This window comes from Schistocerca americana, chromosome 10 (assembly GCF_021461395.2).
Source record: "Schistocerca americana isolate TAMUIC-IGC-003095 chromosome 10, iqSchAmer2.1, whole genome shotgun sequence".
NCBI lineage: Eukaryota > Metazoa > Arthropoda > Insecta > Orthoptera > Acrididae > Schistocerca > Schistocerca americana.
Window position 1 is genome coordinate 95,079,630 of NC_060128.1, and position 20,748 is coordinate 95,100,377.

Here is a 20,748-nt window from a genome sequence, read left to right on the forward strand (position 1 = left end):
ATCCGCAAACAATCTAAGGAGGCTGCTCAAGTCTTCTCCTAAATTCTTTAAATAAATCGGGAATAGCAAAGAGTCTATAACAGTTCCTTGTGAAACGCCGGATATCACTTCTGTTTTAACTCCGACTTTTCGTCAGTTACCTTTCTGACAGGAAATCAGGAATCCAGTCGCACAATTGAAGCGATACTCGGTAGACACGAAATTTGATTAGAAGTCGCTTGTGAGAAACGGCGTCAAAAGCCTTTGGGACACTTAGAAATATGGAAACAGTTTGAGATCCGCTGTCGATAGCATGTGTCGAACATTGCCCGCATCTCGTGGTCGTGCGGTAGCGTTCTCGCTTCCCACGCCCGGGTTCCCGGGTTCGATTCCCGGCGGGGTCAGGGATTTTCTCTGCCTCGTGATGGCTGGGTGTTGTGTGATGTCCTTAGGTTAGTTAGGTTTAAGTAGTTCTAAGTTCTAGGGGACTGATGACCATAGATGTTAAGTCCCATAGTGCTCAGAGCCATTTGAACCATGTGTCGAAATTCCTCTTAAATATTCATCGGTATTTTTTTCTATATGGGATAATGTTTTCCTACTGTTCCAAGAAGTCTCACGTCCCTGCTTTGTGATGGGCAGTCAGTGAATGATGTGTTTCTTTCATCTACCATCCCCTTATCGAGATATTTTCACAGTCCCAGCTAATTTATCAAGGCACACTGAGTGAACCAGAATGCCGTATCCGTAGGCAAGATCGGAGCTCATCTCGTCACAGTACAGGGAAGATAAAATTGTTAGCTTGAACACAATTTTATCATAGTGAGGATTTACTGATTTATTGTCCACAAACTGAAACATTGCGTGTTAAACTTGTTACGACGTCTATATCTGCAAGACTGCATACCACAGAAGTGCGACGGCATTCCCACCCAACGCGTATTAAGATTTCTGCGCATTCTGTTCGACTGAGTTTCGTATCCCTACAAGTTGTTACTTACTGGTATTTTGGTGCGTTGACCGACTCTCATTGTAACTGATTGTGTAATGACACGACACTACTTTTACAATCAAAACAATTTCAATCTTTACACTGCTCTGAAATCTTCTCAAGATCTAAGTGCATATTCCTGCAGCTTTTTTAAGAGAGTTCATAGATAATTAGATAGTCTACAAGAGGTCTGAGGTAACTACGGACATTGTCTGCCAGGTATCTAATATACAAAATGAATAGCAAAAGTACCAACACTGTTTCCTGTGACACACCTGAAGTTACTTCTATCTATGACTTTCCTTTCAAGATTCTTTTTTTATTGTTTTTAATAGTCTTGATCGCAATAAAACAAAATTACAACTTGCTGATAAACGGTTTCGGTTGATTGATAAACATTTCGAGATGAAGCCTAGAAGAGATTTGGCATCTACGTACAGCACCATCGTTCCTAAGTGAAAGAATCATGCTCACCAAGGAATCTATACCTGTTCAGTGTTGACAATATGATTGTTCCATTGTGAAATTTTCACTCTGCAGCGGAATGAGCGCTGATATGAAACTTCCTGGGAGAATAAAACTGTGTGCCGGACCGAGACTCGAAGTCGGGACCTTTGCCTTTCGCGGGCAAGTGCTCTACCAACTGAGCTACCCAAGCACGACCCACACCCCGTCCTCACAGCCTTAATTCCGCCAGGAAGTTTCATATCAGCGCACACTCCGCTGCAGAGTGAAAATTTCACTCTGGAAACATCCCCTAGGCTGTGGCTAAGCCATGTCTCCGCAATATCCCTTCTTCCGGGAGTGCTAGTTCTGCATGGTTCGCAGGAGAGTTGTAAAGTTTGGAAGGTAGGAGACGAGGTATTGGCAGAAGTAAAGCCGTGAGTACGGGGCGTGAGTCGTGCTTGGGTAGCTCAGTTGGTAGATCACTTGCCCGCGAAAGGCAAAGGTCCCGAGTTCGAGTATCGGTCCGGCACACAGTTTTAATCTGCCGGGAAGTTTCATATCAGCGCATGCTGCGCTGCAGAGTGAAAATCTCATTCTGGAAACATCCCCCCAGGCTGTGGCTAAGCCATGTCTCCGCAATATCCTTTCTTTCAGGAGTGCTAGTTCTGCAAGTTTCGCAGGAGGTGTTCTGTTTTTGGAAGGTAGGAGACGAGGTACTCGCGGAATTAAGGCTGCGAGGACGAGGCGTGAGTCGTGCTTGGGTAGCTCAGTTGGTAGAGCAGTTGCGCATGAAAGGCAAAGCACCCGAGTTCGAGTCTCGTCCCGGCACACAGTTTCAATCTGCCAGGAGGTTTGAATATGATTATTTTATCCATTAGAAACGGTTGGTGAAAGCTTGCCCTTATAAAAGAATTTTTTTTCTTATGAAACAGGAACTTTCTGCTGCTAGGCACGATTATTATCTGTGTGACACGTTTCTAGAATTAAATCACATTGTCAGGTTAAGTTTTTCGTGTTGCGGCATAGCAGCCCAAGCATCGTAAATATCCCGTATAAATGCCTTAGCACAGGAAAAAAGAATTTTAGAATCATTTTCCGAAACGCATAAAGCAGAAACTAAATATAATAAAATCGTGACAGAAAGCTGCAAACGTTAAGAGGTAAACAACAAAACCTCCTGATCAAGAAATCTTCAATAGATGGACAATCTTAGCTTGAAACACCACACACTCGATAGTACTTTCGACAGTAAGCTTGGCCATGGTAGTAAGTCAAATGCTCCTCAGGAGTCCAGAATTACTGCATCGCCATGACCACCACGATCCACAGCTTTCGGGATGTCAGGTGAGAAAAACGCGAGTCGCCTCTCGCCTGAATCCACGCCGTTTGTCACGGAGCAGGACATTCTGTTAGGGCTGGCTCATTGCGCTTGCAGAGAAGGGATGGGCCAAGCGTGCTCCAGGTGACAACGATTCGGCCTCGTGAGTCAGCAGTGAGCGGACTGGCGCCGCCGGCACGCCCCCGCAACGTCCTGGCGCCGGAGGGGAAGCAGGGGGTGGGGGGGGGGGGGAGGACGGGTGGGCAGGGGTGGGGGGAGAAGGGGAGTCCCCGACACTGCGCTGCCAGCAACAAGGCGCCGGCAACCGCAGCCACAAACACGCATACGGCGCCAAAAGTAATGGACCGCGTAAAACACTGCTTGGTTGACACTCTCAGTCTGACTCGATGCCTTGGAGTGCGCCTTTAAAACAGATGTCACGTCCGAAGCTCGCCTACTCAGGGTGTACACTACTGGCCATTAAAATTCCTACACCAAGAAGATATGCAGATGATCCATTGGACAAATATATTATACTAGAACCGACATGTAATTACATTTTCACGCAATTTGGGTGCATAGATCCTGAGAAATCAGTACCAAGAGTAACCACCTCTGGCCGTAATAACGGCCTTGATACGCCTGGGCATTGAGTCGAACAGAGCTTGGATAGCGTGTACAGGTACAGCTGCCCATGCAGCTTCAACACGATACCACAGTTCATCAAGAGTGGTGACTTGCTTATTGTGACGAGCCAGCTGTTCGGCCACCATTGACCAGACGTTTTCAATTGGTGAGAGATCTGGAGAATGTGCTGGCCAGGGCAGCAGTCGAACATTTCCTGTATCCAGAAAGGCCCGTACAGGACCTGCAACATGCGGTCGTGCATTATCCGGCTGAAATGTAGGGTTTCGCAGGGATAGAAAGAAGGGTATAGCCACGAGTCGTAAGATATCTGAAATGTAACGTCCACTATTCAAAGTGCCGTCAGTGCGAACAAGAGGTGACAGAGACGTGTAACCAATGGCACCCCATACCATCACGCCGGGTGATACGCCAGTATGGCAACGAAGAATACACGCTTCCAATGTGCGTTCACAGCGATGTCGCCAAACACGGATGCGAGCATCGTGATGCTGTCAACAGAACCTGGATTCATCCGAATAAATGACGTTTTGCCATTCGTGCACCCCGGTTCGTATGCCGTCGCAGGCGCTCCTGTCTGTGATGCAGCGTCAAGAGTAACCGCAGCCACGGTCTCCGAGCTGATCGTACGTGCTGCTGCAAACGTCGTCGAACTGTTCGTGCAGATGGTTGTTGTCTTGCAAACGTCCCCATCTGTTGACTCAGGGATCGAGACGTGGCTGCACGATCCGTTACAGCCATGCGAGTAAGATGCCTGTCATCTCGACTGCTCGTGATACGAGGCCGTTGGGATCCAACACGGCGTTCCGTATTACCCTCCTGAACCCACCGATTCCATTTTCTGCTAACAGTCATTGGATCTCGTCCGACGCGAGCAGCAATGTCGCGATACGATAAACCGCAATCGCGATAGGCTACAATCCGACTTTTACCAAAGTCGGAAACGTGATGGTACGCATTTCTCCTCCTTACACGAGGCATCACAACGTTTCACCAGGCAATGGCGGTCAAATGCTGTTTTTGTATGAGAAATCGACGGGAAACTTTCCTCATGTCAGCACTTTGTAGGTGTCGCAACCGGCGCCTGTGCTCGGAAAAGCTAATCATTTGCATATTACAGCATCTTCTTCCTGTCGGTTAAATTTCGCATCTGTAGCACATCATCTTCGTGGTGTAGCAATTTTAATGGCCAGTAGTGTATATCTGTAATTGAATAGACATACCTACACCAGTTTCTTTGGCGCTTCAGTGTAACTGCGTTACATTTCGTATGAAAGTTGCGTCAGTTAAGAGTAATAGTACCAGTACTAACACAAAAGAAACTGTTTCTCATGTTTTCAAAGAAAGCGTAATTGCACTCCCTTTTTAGCACTAGGTCTAAGACTAGACCTTTTCTGCCTTGCGCGTTCACGCTTCCAGATAGCAAACAGTGTTGTGTAGGGATCACATTGTGCTCATGTGGAAGCGATCTAGATGCTTGTAACACAATAAACTGGTAGACAAGATCGCAAGAATTCTTTTTATTCCATGATTACCGGTTTCGGCGAAACTAAAGCCGCCATCATCGGATCTTAGGACACATACAGGTTACAACATCAAGGCAAACAATGACGATATTAATAGTTGCCTATAGCACTCAGTGTCTTGATCAGATACAAGCGCAAGCTAGAGTACCTGCGTGTTATAGACAACTATTAATATTATCACTGTTTGCCTTGATGTTGTAACCTGTATGTGTCCTAAGATCCGATGGTGGCGGCTTTAGTTTCGCCGGGCCGGTCGGGGTGGCCGAGCGGTTCTAGGCGCTACAAAAATGGTTCAAATGGCTCTGAGCACTATAGGACTTAACTTCTGTGGTCATCAGTTCGCTAGAACTTAGAACTACTTAAACCTAACTAACCTAAGGAGATCACACACATCCATGCCCGAGGCAAGATTCGAACCTGCGACCGTAGCGGTCGCGCGGTTCCAGACTGTAGCGCCTAGAACCGCTCGGCCACTCCGGCCGGCTGGGCGCTACAGTCTGGAACCGCGCTACTGCTACGGTAGCAGGTTCGAATCCTGTCTCGGGCATGGATGCGTGAGATGTCCTTAGGTTAGTTAGGTTTAAGTAGTTCTAAGTTCTAGGGGACCGATGACCTTAGCAGTTAAGTCCCATAGTGCTGAGAGCCATTTTTTTAGTTTCGCCGAAAGCGGTAATCATGGAATAAAAATATTTCCTGCGACCTTGGCTACCAGTTTATTGCGTTCTCTTGGGCCCGCTGCGCACACAGCGCCGCCGGACTCGTGTTTTTCCCGCGACCCGCGCCCGCCACGTGCCAGTCTGCTCTGTCGCGCCCGTGCGGACTTCCCGCAGTGGCGCCAGTAGCAGGGAGTGGCGCCAGGCGCCGGCAGCCTGCCAGCGCAGCTCCGCCCCCACTTGTTTATTCCATCACCGCCGTACAAACAAAAAGAAGTCCCACGCCGCCAAAAGCTGCCAGCACATTCATTGCGAAAGGCGGCGCCCGCACCTGCGTGAATTCGCGATGTGGCCACCTTACGAGCAACTTAACTCCTCCCAACCACTCGCAGTATAACCGCATTAACGTCTCATTTATTCGAGACGGGATCGTGAATGTGAAGGCCAAGAGCGCTCGATCCGCCTACGTTACCCGTTGTTTACATTACCAATTCAAAAATGGTTCAAATGGTTCTGAGCACCATGGGACTTAACATCTGAGGTCATCAGTCCCCTAGATCTTAGAACTACTTAAACCTAACTAAGGACGTCACACACATTCATGCCCGAGGCAGGATTAAATCCTGCGACCGTAGCAGTCGCGCGGTTCCGGACCGAAGCGCCTAGAAACGCTCGGCCACCACGGCCGGCTACACAACAAAGCGAAAGCAATCTTGTCCTTTAAGATTAAAAACTTACTCACTCTAACAGTTTCACTAACATCAGAAGCTCTGTACCCACATTCCTTGCCGGGAACACAAGCCGAACAATACAGCATTTAAGTACGAAACAACTACACCCCGTCCGAACACACCTTGGAAGGCCCAATGGTACCGACCGGCCGCCGTGTCATCCTCAGCAACCAGGCATCACTGGATGCGGATACTGGTCAGCACACGGCTCTCCCGCCAGTATGTCAATTTACGAGACCGGAGCAGCTACTTCTCAATCAAGCAGCTCCTCAGATTGCCTCACAAGGGCTGAGTGCACCCCGCTCGCCAACAGCGTCCTCAGAGCGCATGGTCACCCATCCAAGTCCTAGCCCAGGCCGACAGCGCTTAACTTCGGTGATCTCACGGGAACCGGTGTTACCTCTGCGGTAAGGCCGTTGCAGGATGTTTCCAGAATGAGATTTTCACTCTGGAGCCGAGTGTGCGCTCATATGAAACTTCCTGGCAGATTAAAACAGTGTGCCGGACCGAGACTCGAACTCAGGACCTTTGCCTTTCGCGGGCATATCTCATTCTGGAAACATCCCCCCCAGGCTGTGGCTGAGCCGTGTCTCCGCAATATCCTTTCTTCCAGGAGTGCTAGTTCTGCAACGTTCGCAGGAGAGCTTCTGTAAAGTATGCAAGGTAGGAGACAAGGTACTGGCAGAAGTAAAGCTGAGTACCGGGCGTGAGTCTTGCTTCGGTAGCTCAGATGGTAGAGCACTTGCCCGCGAAAGGCAAAGGTCCCGAGTTCGAGTCTCGATCGGGCACACAGTTTTAATCTGCCAGGAAGAACCATACAGTGGTTCACAACAAATCTTTGAGGTGGCTGAGCATCTCTACTGCTCTTCTTCGGATCCCCTCAACCCCACTTGTTAAAGGGTTCGAGATCGACGAGCAATCCTTGTTAGTGCCTGATGGCGTGCACGGAACGAGTCGCAGCTGAAGGATGGGCAAGGCGCGGAGCCTGCGAGACGCAGCCCGGCGCCTCACGCACTACGCACGCCGCGCCGCACGCACTGCCACGCAGGGGGATTCCCTGACGCCTCAGCGGACCTCCCCCGCAAGCCACGTGCGGATCAGCGCGCCACGTGCTGTCGCCGGCCCATCACCGGGAACCCCAGCCACGGGGTCGCTGCCCTTCACATCCAATCACCCCGTCCCACCCCACACCGCCATCACACTCAATTACTCTACCACCTCTACCTGTTTCCTCTGAAAAATTCAACAATAATCACAAAAAATGGTTCAAATGGCTCTGAGCACTATGGGTTATCAGTCCCCTAGAACTTAGAACTACTTAAACCTAACTAACCTAAGGACATCACACACATCCATGCCCGAGGCAGCATTCGAACCTGCGACCGTAGCGGCCGCGCGGTTCCAGACTGTAGCGCCTAGAACCGCTCGGCCAATAATCACAAAGGTACCACTTGTGCTCTACTGGTGTCAGATATTGATACGAAAGTAGAGTCCTGAAGCTATGGCGGTGAAATGAGGAGACGAATATTAGGATTTGTCAAGTGGCGCTATCGAAGAATGTTTAAAATCGAGCAGACAAGTAAAGGTAAGAAATCAAGCAGCACTGAAAAGAGGAGGCGAGGTGAGAACTCTATGCAAACCTCTCTACCACAACAACGCAGATGCTACACCATCTACGAGTAGTTAATCTGCTGGTGCAGTATAGGGGGAAAATAGCAGCGACACACAGATTTACAATAGAACTAGCTGACCCAGCGAACTCTGTTCCGCCGTAAAGCCAATAAATAATCAGATTTTGGATGTTAAGTTCAATTTTTTATTAGGAAATACACATAAAAATTAAGTATTTTAATGATTCTTTACTCTTTGTGTTTTTTATGACTATTTTTTGTATGTTCAAACCGTTCCCCTTGTAGATCTTCAGGAGTTGTTATTCTGCCTTTTGGCTCAGACCGCGCAAAGCTTTTTTTTTTTTTTTTTTTTTTTTTTTAAATTGCATATGGATCACGATATTTGCTATTTGGGGAGCAAAATAACTGATGATGGTCGAAGTAGAGAGGATATAAAATGTAGACTGGCAATGGCAAGGAAAGCGTTTCTGAAGAAGAGAAATTTGTTAACATCGAGTATAGATTTAAGTGTCAGGAAGTCGTTTCTGAAAGTATTTGTGTGGAGTGTAGCCATGTATGGAAGTGAAACATGGACGATAACTAGTTTGGACAAGAAGAGAATAGAAGCTTTCGAAATGTGGTGCTACAGAAGAATGCTGGGTAGATCACATAACTAATTACGAGATACTGAATAGAATTGGGGAGAAGAGAATTTTGTGGCACAACTTGACTAGAAGAAGGGAGCGATTGGTAGGACACGTTCTGAGGCATCAAGGGATCACAAGTTTAGTTTTGGAGGGCAGCGTGGAGGGTAGAAATCGTAGAGGGAGACCAAGAGATGAATACAGTAAGCAAATTCAGAAGGATGTAGGTTGCAGAAGGTATTGGGAGATGAAGAAGGTTGCACAGGATAGAGTAGCATGGAGAGCTGCATCAAACAAGTCTCAGGACCACGACAACAATGGATCATGATACCGCAACCGCGCTAGCGATCTATCGATGAAACAACATACATTTTAGGAAGAGTGGTCCACTTTTTGGACTTCAATGACTAATAGGTCTATTACTTGTGACCTAACAGTTCAAGGCCGATTCTACCGCTAAACAGCAAAGTGGTCATTTAGCCCAAAATAGCAGAACTAAAGCTAGTGGTTCCTTATTCCAAACCAGCTTTGTCCAGAAATATTCGATCGTCTTGGTTGCGGCATTGTTAATGATGATTCAAAGAAAATACAAATTGTTTCTTTAAATTTTTAATTAATGATATATACTGATACTTAACCATAGCCGTTTAGTTGTCATTTGCGTTTTGTTATTCCATGTCAGATGCGTTTTTGCTATACCACGTTTAGTTGACATTTGCGTTTTGTTATTCCATGCCAGATGCGTTTTTGTTATACCACGTTTTATAGCGGTCGAACGAGATAAAAAGTATCCTATGTCCGTCTCCTGGTTCTGAGCTACCTCTCCACCAATTTTCAGCCAAATCGGTCCAGCCGTTCTTCAGTTATAAACAGTGTAACTAACACGACTTTCTTTTATATATATAGATATACAATACAGATTATAGAGAATCTTGAGTTATGTAGCAGTTGCGTCGAGAGGGAATTATTAGCGCAATATGAAGAATGGCGTCACACCAAAAACCTTATCTCGTCCATGTTGGACTGATTTAAGGAACTTTTACTGTTTATGACAACAAGAGTTGAAATAAAACAATTACCTGTGTAAGTCACTATTTCCTCCCACAGAGTGTTTCGAGAGCTTACACTCATCTTCATTTTTGGTAGCTGGATGCAGCCAATAGTTTGTTGTTGTTTTATTTTGCTAGAAAAACCATAACAGCCACTTTTTAGTGTAATGTGGCGCTAAGATTGTTAAGTTTTTATAAATTTTGCTCTCAAAAGCACTGCGTCTTCAGGCCACAAGTGGCCCATCGGGACCATCCGACCGCCGTGTCATCCTCAGAGGAGGATGCGGATAGGACGGGCGTGGCGTCAGCACACCGCTCTCCCGGTCGTGATGATGGTATTCTTGACCGAAGCCGCTACTACTCGGTCGAGTAGCTCCTCAATTGGCATCACGAGGCTGAGTGCAGCCCGAAAAATGGCAACAGTGCATATATATGTATATACCCTTTTGCTGTCATTAGTTTCCTTCTTTTCTCTAAAATTAAATTTTCCATCAGACACTTTAAGGCTCATATTCATCTACGACAAGGGCACATGCTGAATAAATGAATTAAAATCTGTGCCACAGCCGCGACTTGGTTACTAGGCAGGAATGCCGACTATTAAACCACTACATTACACCATAACCCTCACCTCCTACACACAATGACGCATGTAGGTCGCCTGGAGGTACGTTGATATGGGAAAAGAGACCAAACTTCGGTGTCATCGGATTAGGGAAGGATGGGGAAGGAAGTCGGCCGTGCCCTTTCAAAGGAACCATCCCAGCATTTGCCCGAAGCGGTTTCGGGAAATCACGAAAAACCTAAATCAGGATGGCCGGACGCAGGTTTGAACCGTCGTCCTCCCGAATGCGACTCCATTGTGCTAACCACTGCGCCACCTCCCTCGGTAATAATTACGGACCGAATTTAAAATGCAGCCATAATGTTACCATTAAGAGTTTTACTTTACGGAGAACTTTAAACAAAACATGTCAACCATCGAAGTTCGAAACTTTATGTATTGAGGCGGTGAAGTCACGGTGTGCAAGTTATCCAGATTACATTCATCCAGTATTTAACAACGACAGTACAAACGTTTGCAACACAGCGAGGGTAAGGCTCCATCCTACTGCCATGGGAGGTAGTTTGAGTGGCACCGATTAACAGACAACAAAAACAGACTCCTCGCGTTCAATCAGCTGTGTTCTTCCAAACCATAACGCGAGTGTTTTGGAGAAGCACAACAGCTCTGGAGCGCAAAGCACGTCGTGAGCCGGAATAGCGCCTCCCAAACGTTACTCTCGCAAGCAGGTAAGAGATGACAGGCTATGTCAGCCAGCATCTGGCAAAACTTGCGTCTAACACACACACACACACACACACACACACACACACACACACACACTCCCAACTATGAGCAAGATGTACAATGTATCCGAGTTCGTCTGACACGCAGCTGATGCTTCTCCACCCCTTCAGACAACCTAGTGAATCGCCAATTCGTGGAGGGTAAACGTCCCATTTAGAGATCTTATTAAACTTCCTGTGATCAACACAAAAGCGCCAACTGTTATCTTTCTTCCTGACGAGGACCACTGGTGACGACATTGCGCTCTGCGAAAGCTGAATGATGTCATTCTTCATCATTTTCTCTATCTCGTCGCGAATTATTCGGCGTTCCGTTGCTGACACACGGTATGCTCTCTGGCTTATTTCTGATCAAGAAAAGAAATTCATCCAGTGCCAGCTGCCGGTTACCTATATCACAGCTAACAGGGTCAGCAAAGATTTTAATTTCATTATTTCGTATAACTATCAAGTGATATACTTGGAGGGAGAGACAGCATTGCTCGTATTTTTTTGTTTTATTATCCGCAAAATCGATTTTCGGTCACTTAGTGACCATCTTCAGTGCTATAATATATAATTTAAATTGGTAGGCACTGGTGTCAACAAGCTTACAATTTAAATTGTATATTACAGCACTGAGGATGGTCACTAAGTGACCGAAAATCGATTTTGCGGTTAATAAAACAAAAAAATACGACCAATGCTGTCTCTCCTTCCAAGTATATCCATTATCTGGTCGTGGTGCACAGGACACTCCATGGAGTCGCCAATCAATAACTATCAAGTGAATTGAAAAAAATTAAATTCTGTCATAATCTCAAAAATGGTTTAAATGGCTCTGAGCACTATGGGACTTAACTTCTGAGGTCATCAGTCCCATAGAACTTAGAACTACTTAAACCTAACCAACCTAAGGACATCACACACATCCATGCCCAAGGCAGGATTCGAACCTGCGACCGTAGCGGTCGCGCGGTTCCAGACTGTAGCGCCTAGAACCGCTCGGCCACTTCGGTCGGCTGTCATAATCTACTCATTAACAGATATAATCTCACGTTAAAGGTTTAACGCAATAACACAAGCCTTACATTTAGATACTGTGTTTAAGTCGTGAACTATAGTAACTCACGGCGCAGAAATTACCCGGACTACATTCACCTAGTATTTGAGAATGAGAGGTCTTGGTGACTTCCAACAATACACGTAATTTCGAATCTTTTAGAAACTTTTTCTCTCTGAAACCTCCCCTCTACCACCCACCCTCAAAAAAAGGAAAGAAAAAAAAGGAAAGTCACTGATGACAGTGCCACTAAAGCACAGTTATTAAACACGGTTTTCCGAAACTCCTTCACCAAAGAAGACGAAGTAAATATTCCTCAATTGCAATCAAGAACAACTGCCAAGATGAGAAACATAGAAGTAGATATCCTCGGTGTAGGTAAGCAGCTTAAATCACTTAATAAAGGCTAGGTCTCCGGTCCAGAGTGTATACCAATCAGATTCCTCTCAGAGTATGCTGGCTGATACAATAACTCCATGTTTAGCAACTATATACAACCGCTCGCTCACAGAAAAATCCGTACATAAAGACAGGAAAACTGCTCAAGTCACACTAATACCCAACAAGAGAAATAGGAGTAATCCGCTGAATTACAGGCCCATATCACTAACTTCGATTTGCAGTAGGGTTTTGGAACATATACTGTATTCGAACATTATGAAGTACCTCGAAGAAAACGATTTACTGACACATAGTCAACAAGGATTCGGAAAATATCGTTGTTGCGGAACACAACTAGCTCTTTATACTTATAAAGTAATGAGTGCTATCGACAGGGGATTTCAAATTGACTCCATATTTTTTGATTTCCAGTAGGCTTTCGACACCGTTCCTCACAAGCGTCTTCTAACCATACTGTATGCCTGTAAAATATCGCCTCAGTTGCGCGACTGGATTCGTGATTTCCTGTCGGAAAGGTCACAGTTCGTAGTAATAGACGGAAAGTCATGGAGTAAAACAGAAGTAATGTGCGGCATTCCCCAAGGAAGTGTTATAGGCCCTCTATTGTTCCTGATCTGTATTAACGACATAGCCCTCTTAGACTATTAGCAGATGATGGTGTCATTTACTATCTTGTAAAGTCATCAGATGACCAAAATGAATTGCAAAATGATTTAGATAAGCTATCTGTGTGGTGTGAAAGGAGGCAATTGGCCATGAATAAAGAAAAATGTGAAGTTATTCACATGAGTACTAAAAGACATCCGCTAAATTTCGATTATGCGATAAGTCACACAAACCTGAAGGCTGTAAATTCAACTTAATACTTAGGGATTACAATTACAAATAACCTAAATTGGAACGATCATATAGATAATATTATTGGTAAAGCAAACCAAAGACTGCGATTCATTGGCAGAACACACAGAAGGTGCAACAGGTCTACTAAAGAGACTGCTTACACCACGCTTGTCCGCCCTATTCTGGAGTATTGCTGTGCGGTGTGGGATCCGCATCAGGTGGGACTGTCGGATGACATCGAAAATGTACAAAGAAGGGCAGCTCGTTTTGTATTATGGCGAAATGGGGAGATAGTGCCACAGACATGATACGTGAACTGTAGTGGCAATTATTAAAACAAAGGCGGTTTTCGTTGCGACGGGATCCTATCACGAATTTTCAATCACCAGTTTTCTACTCCGATTGCGAAAACATTCTGTTTTGCACCCACCTACATAGGGAGAAATTATCATCACGATAAAATAAGAGAAATAAGAAAAATTAAAGTGCTCATTTTTCCCGCGCGCCGTTCCTGTGTGGAACGGTAGAGAGACAGCTTGAACCCTCTGCCAAGCACTTTATTGGGAATAGCCGAATAATCACGTAGATACAGACTGAGGTGTACTTCATGTTGGACTATTTTTTGGCTCAAGTTTGAACATTGTTCAAATGCTACCAGGCTCTTTTTGTCCGAATTCGTGTTGGTTCGTACTCCACTTCCGTGCAGCGGTAGGCTCCAGGTGAATATTTCCAGGAACTCATTGCCAAACGGAGTACCTGCTTAAGCGAAATAGTGCAAGGGCGCATAGAGACAACCCGGCTACCGGGACAAACCGGAGATGTGATAAGATAAGCAACCGCTGCGATCCGCTTTCCGCACCCACAACGGCGCCGCGGCAAGAAACCTACGGTTGAAGCCAGCAGAGATAGCTGCGCCAATTGCTACGGGTAGAGAAGAAGAAACACAGCCGCAACTGCATTCATACTATCGATAATGCCCCTATTAGAGTTCGAGCATCTAATCGTGCAGGTGTCGTACAAGAAGCTTTGTCCAATAATTTTCCTAGTCAATAAAGGTACCGGCGATATAGCAATACGAACAACAGAGAATGTAGCATTACTGCATCATACAGATTACAAAAATTGACTTTTACTCTTCACCATTCTCCTCCGCGCGGTGTCGTTTGTATAGCCTGACATGTCAGGAAATGTCAAACCACAGCCTTCGAACCTGGAAAGTTTACTCTGTTCGTACCATTGTGAAGCACAGCACCTTTCATACACTGTAGCACTCGCTCATCAGCGGTAACACATAAAATATGACGTGAGCCGTGAAATGTGACGTGAAAGGATGAAACGACAGGCGTGGCGCAATTACTAATTACATTAAAAGCGCCAGCGCTCAAACTGACCTTCGCCGTTGGTCGTCAGCGAACCCGGGAACATTTTCTTTTCACTAGGAGCTCGATCTGAAAGGAAAAGAACAATATAATTAGCACACTGAAAAATGACTGAATTTTTTTCTTAAATTAATACGGGATGAGTCATTCATACCAAGAGCAGCACATAAAATGGACCTGAAATCCGATGAATATATCAAATTACAGAGACCAGTGTATCTATGAACTGAAGTGCTTTCATCTCGAATTAGACATGGACACCCAATCTTAGCTCTTTGGGCGGTTTTAAGCCAACAACGAATGGCATTAATTAGACTACCACAAAGTGTACTTAATTACGTAAAAATTAATACAATAAATTGCCTGCGAGACGAATTTTGAATGCAAGCTTAGTTTTCGGTATCATTATCTGAGGCATAATTGGAAAACTTCAGGCTGCAACTGTTGTGTGCCTAATATCGGCTACAAATAATAATAATAATAATTACTGTGTAGGTCCTACAGCAGTGTACGAGTAGTAGTCATTAAGTAGTTACTGTAGTGTTGAGCTGTCAATTAGTTGCAAATGAATAATGAAGCAATTCCTGGTTCATCGTGGGAGCTACTTACAACTGTGAGAAAGTAGTTTCGTGAAACATTTAAGCATATGTGACGTATGTGTCTCAATTTTACTATTTAGCTGCATGGTACAAAGTTCAAAGTATGTATGTAAGGGATGGACTATGTGTATTGTGTAATGTGCACCGGATCGAGACTCGAACTCGGGACTTTCGTGAAGAGACATCCCCCCCCCCCCCCCCCCCCCCCCAATATTCTTTCTTCCGGGAGTGCTAGTCCTGCAAGTTTCGCATGAGAACTGTGAAGTTTAGAAGATAGGAGATGAGGTACTGGCGGAAGTAAATCTGTGAGGACGCGTCGCGAAAAGGGTTGCGCTCTACGAAAACCACAATTCGGTAGTTTCGGTACAGAACATAAATAACGCATTAAATGACAGGATTACCAGTAGTAGTGGTATCATTGGTATTAGGAATGAAACATAAATGAATGTGTAAGAGAGAAACTCAGGGCCGACGAGTTTTCTAGGTTTGTTTATTTTGTACATAATTAGAACTGCCCAACATTAGTTGTTAGTCCACTTTTATATACTTACAGAATATAAATTGCATTTTATAAGCAATAAAAATTAGTTGGTCGCGTAGTTCCTGCGCTTTAACGTAGCCAAATTGTTCAAATGGCTCTGAGCGCTATGGGACTTAACAGCTGAGGTCATCAGTCCCCTAGAACACTACTTAAACCTAACTAACCTAAGTACATCGCACACATCCATGCCCGAGGCAGGATTCGAACCTGCGACCGTAGCGGTCGCGCGGTTCCAGACTGTAGGGCCTAGAACCGCTCTGCCACTCCGGCCGGCTAACGTAGCCAAAGCAATTACTTTTGATGCAAGTACAGTTTACATGCATACACATAAAAAAATCTGTTGTTATTTTGTACTCAATAGAACGATCTTCATCATGATCAAAGACAATCTGTCAATTAAGACGTGGACCTAGAAATAACGGATAGGCTTCGTCCCGCCGTAGCCCTCAGTGGTTCACAACCCCAGAGCAGTTTATCCACCCCGCCGCCGCCCCACACCGAACCCCGGGTTACTGCGCGGTTCACCTCTAGTGGATCCCCTGGGAACCTCTAATACCAGACGAGTGTAACCCCAAATGCGTGCGTGGTAGAGTAATTATGGTGTACGCATATGTGGAGACAGTATTTGCGGAGCAAGCGCCGACATAGGCGGAATAAGGGGGACCAGCCAACATTCGCCGAGGTAGATGGAAAACCGCCTTAAAAACCATCCACAGGCTGGCCGGCACACCGGACCTCGACACTAATCCGCCGGGCGGATTCGTGCCGGGGACCGGCATGCCTTCCCGTTCGGGAAGCAGCGCGTTAGATCGCGCGGCTAGCCCGCGGGCTGGACTATGTGAGGAAGTTTCGTTTAACAAGCTGTAACCTCCATCAAACTGTGTCACACGTTTAATACTGATGTTTGAAAAATTGGCGATTATGTAATCAGTGTTACTGTCTTACGAAATAGTGAAATTGCAATCTAACACTTTTATTTCTACCGCTCAGAAAATTTGGTATTACATCTCAGGAGTAATTACCCACAGGTTGGGAACTACTGGTCTACAGTTACTTATGGTAGCCCATTTTTGGGGGGGGGGGGGGCAAGGCAACGGCCTACAACCTACAACCAGACCATTCCTAGCGAAACACTATCACCTTGAAACCAACCTTCGGGTTGGCGGAGTTGCTAACGCACACCTGTACCATGTTTCGCGACTCGGTGGCAAGCCTTTTCGAATCATGGTGGTGGATTTTCACAGTCAGTACTTGGGCAGCAATGGGAGGAGAGGTTGCAACGTACAGTTCCTCATCACCTGACCTTGTGACGGAATCGCCCTGTATGTACTACATTACTTCAATCGACGTTTCTGAAAGATATCGCTAGCATCGAACATAAATTTTCAGGTGCTAGGAAGTCCTGTTTCCCTCGAGTGTGGCCTTTTATGAAAGTGAAAGGTGGACAATAAAAAGTACCGAACAGAAGCTTTTGAATTGTGGTGCTACAGAACAATGCTGAAGATTACATGGATTGGACTTTAACTAATGATGTGATACTGAATTGGAGTGATTCTGAGTTCACATTAAACTGTAGGTCTCACCGTAACAGGCTAGCTAACTCAGTTCAAAGGATAGGGGGAAGGGCCGGCCGGAGTGGCCGAGCGGTTCTAGGCGCTACGGTCTACAACCGCGCGACCGCTACGGTCCCAGGTTCGAATCCTGCCTCGGGCACGGATGTGTGTGATGTCCTTAGGTTAGTTAGGTTTAAGTAGTTCTAAGTTCTGGGGGACTGATGACGTCAGAAGTTAAGTCCCATGGTGCTCAGAGCCATTTGAACCATTTAGCCCACGGTATTTTAGTCATGTGTCGTGCTTGCGTCGCTCAGTCGACATACTACTTGCCCCGCAGGGCAAAGGTCCCGAGTTCGATTCGCAGCATGACACATAGTTCTAACCTGCCAGGAAGTTTCCTTTTCTCGTCTTTTTTTTTCGCAGCTGCAGACTGAGTTCGCCCCTAACATACTCCTTGCACGCAGGAATCTGCCGAGCGGGGTGGTGCGGTGTGGCGATGTTTTTGACCGGGAGACGACGCCAAGGCCGGGCGGCTCCAAGGCCGGCTGCAGCGGCGGCGGCGCACACACCTGCCGCAAAAAAGTCGCCGCGCACCCGGAACTCTACTCTGCTCTCCACCGTACCCCGCAGGGCCCCCGCAACACATCTTCTGGACACCGACGCCCTCTTCGCTACTTACCTCCTCCGTCTTACGCACTATCTTATATGAGGGAAAACCGCTGCCATAAGCCGACGTGTTGAAAAATAACCGCTTGGCTGCTCTTGTAAACAATTTATTTACTCATCAGGTTACCTTCCATTCAACAGGCTGTTGCATCGCAGCGACTGTTGTATTGACTTGTAAATAACAGATTTCAGAACCGGCCGGAGTGGCCGAGCGGTTTAGGCGCTTCAGTTTGGAACCGCGCGACCGCTAAGGTCGCAGGTTCGAATCCTGCCTCGGGCATGGATGTGTGTCTCGTCCTTAGGTTAGTTAGGTTTAAGTAGTTTTAAGTTCTACGGGACTGATGACCTCAGATGTTAAGTCCACTAGTGCTCAGAGCCAATAGATTTCAGCTATCAGTCACCCATTTTAAATTTTATTGGCAGATCTAGATTTCAGCTAGAAACTAGCCATTCTCAATGCACTATCATTTTTGATCAATGCATGTAATGCCTGTTGGTCAGACTTCATCCACAGTTCACTGAATACACAATTCAATCCACAGTTCATTGAAGCCGCGTCCGCAGCTCGTGGTCTTGTGGTAGCGTTCTCGCTTCCCGCGCACGGGGTCCCAGGTTCGATTCCCGGCGGGGCCGGGGATTTTCTCCGCCTCGCGATGACTGGGTGTTGTGTGTCTTTCATCATCATTTCATTCCCATCGACACGCAAGTCGCCCAAATGGCCTCAACTCGAAAGACTTGCACCAGGCGAACGGTCTACCCGACGGGAGGCCCTAGCCACACGGCATTTCCATTTCCATTGAAGCCGCGCAGGAATAGCCGAGCGGTCTCGGGCGCTGCAGTCATGGACTGTGCGGCTGGTCCCGGCGGAGGTTCCAGTCCTCCCTCGGGCATGGATGTGTGTGTTTGTCCTTAGGAAAAGTTAGGTTAAGTACTGTGTAAGCTTAGGGACTGATGGCCTTAGCAGTTAAGTCCCATAAGCTTTCACACACATTTGAAAAAGTTCATTGAATACTCAATTCAATGAACTGTGGATGAGGCCCGACCAACAGGCATTACATGCATTGATGAAAAATGATAGTGCATTGAGAATGGCTAATTTCTACCTGAAATCTAGATCTGCCAAGAAAATTTAAAAAGGACGATGGTTCAAATGGCTCTGAGCACTATGGGACTTAACTTCTAAGGTCATCAGTCCCCTAGAACTTACAACTACTTAAACCTAACTAACCTAAGGGCATCACACACATCCATGCCCGAGACAAGATTCGAACCTGCGACCGTAGCGGTCCTGCGGTTCCAGACTGTAGCGCCTAGAACCGCACGGCCACGACGGCCCGCTAAAAAGGACGACTGATAGCTGAAATCTATTATTTACAAATTTATTTAATGACCAGTTTCGTAGTGCTTTAAAATCAGAAAAACAGGGGTGGTCCGGTGCCATGTGATGCCACCTCAGATGCATCCCTGCGATGTCTGTAGCCAATTTTGTGCCAGTTTAGACGAGCATCGCAGTCCGTATAACGCGCCAGAAACGATTTCACCGAATGAGGATGTTATGCCGGAGCCAAGGTAGTCCCTGAGGGCCGGCAACCCGTATTACACCACAGAGGACGGGGTTGTCTATGTTCAAGGCGTACCAAAAGCACTATAGTAAACACTGGCTATTTACATACAAGATAATGGAAACAGACATTCCGAGCACTACTTCCTGCAGGTGGAGCTCGAGCCACGGCCTGCAGGAAGTACCACTACGCCAAAACATGATTGGCTGGAGACGGCTATTTAGGGGCTAGAACCAGCCCCGAAGCTCAGTTCATTCCAGATGCCGACCTCGTGGACTTCGACGGCTGAAGATTACGTCTTCGTCTCTGAATTGGACTCGTGTGTGTGTGTGTGTGTGTGTGTGTGTGTGTGTGTGTGTGTGTGTGTGTTTTACCACGAACCTTTGTGGAAAATTAGAAGCGAATTTTTGTTTGCCTCAATTAGGAGACTTTTACTGGCAATGTTATTGTTACCCTTCTTTTGTTGTTCAGTCATCAACCTTGTAAACGTACATAAATAAAAGTTGTGTTTGTGAAAAATTGCGAACTGTCAGTCACTCCAGAGGATGTGCATCCAGTAAACACACATTTTGCCTAGCTGGTGGTCTCCTCTTTTACAACCGTAAAAGAAGCCCGCGAACATCAGGATTGCTGTTCCTATTCTGGTTACTCATTGCAATTTGTGGTGCAGTGCAGTACCGTGCACAGAAAACATACAAAAACACATTTGAACCAGCGTTTTCATTCATTTCGTGTGTGATATATTAACCTCTGATATTGGTGAATTTGGTCCTGAGCTGTATCGCCGATGCTGCACCGCGATCCTCCGAATATCCTACGGCTCAGAAACCATGTCCTGAGGAAAGTGCTTCGTTCCCCTCTAGAATTATCTGTACATGGTCTGACAGATTAGTTTGGAAGGGTTTCAAGAAGCCTCTGGAAATTTGTGGAATATGAACACTGCCAGGGAAGTGCTCCCTCAATTTGATAAGCACTGGGAATGGACTGCAAAAGACAGCTAATGCTCGTGCTCCCAAAGCATGATTCCACAAAAATGCTGCTAGCGTTGACGATCTGGGAACGCAATCTAAAAAGAAACAGCAGGCTTCTATCCTACCAGCTACCTGCAAGGCATTTGGTCCAACATTTCTTTTTGGTGCTTGCCTCAAATTCGTACAAGAGGTTCCCATGTTCGTTACAATTGTGTTCGAATTAGAGTTACAATCAATAATGAGAAATAGA

General features: G+C 46.2%; 1 protein-coding gene across 1 annotated transcript in view; it reads right to left on the reverse strand.

Moving 5' to 3' along the window:
- The window catches only part of LOC124552267 (mothers against decapentaplegic homolog 6), a 232,716-nt gene that overhangs the window by 48,329 nt on the left and 163,639 nt on the right, over nt 1-20,748 (reverse strand). Inside the window, exon 3 of the mRNA XM_047126547.1 lies at nt 14,619-14,675. Within this exon, the coding sequence (XP_046982503.1) occupies nt 14,619-14,675 (57 nt within the window). The remainder of the gene's footprint in view (nt 1-14,618; nt 14,676-20,748) is intronic.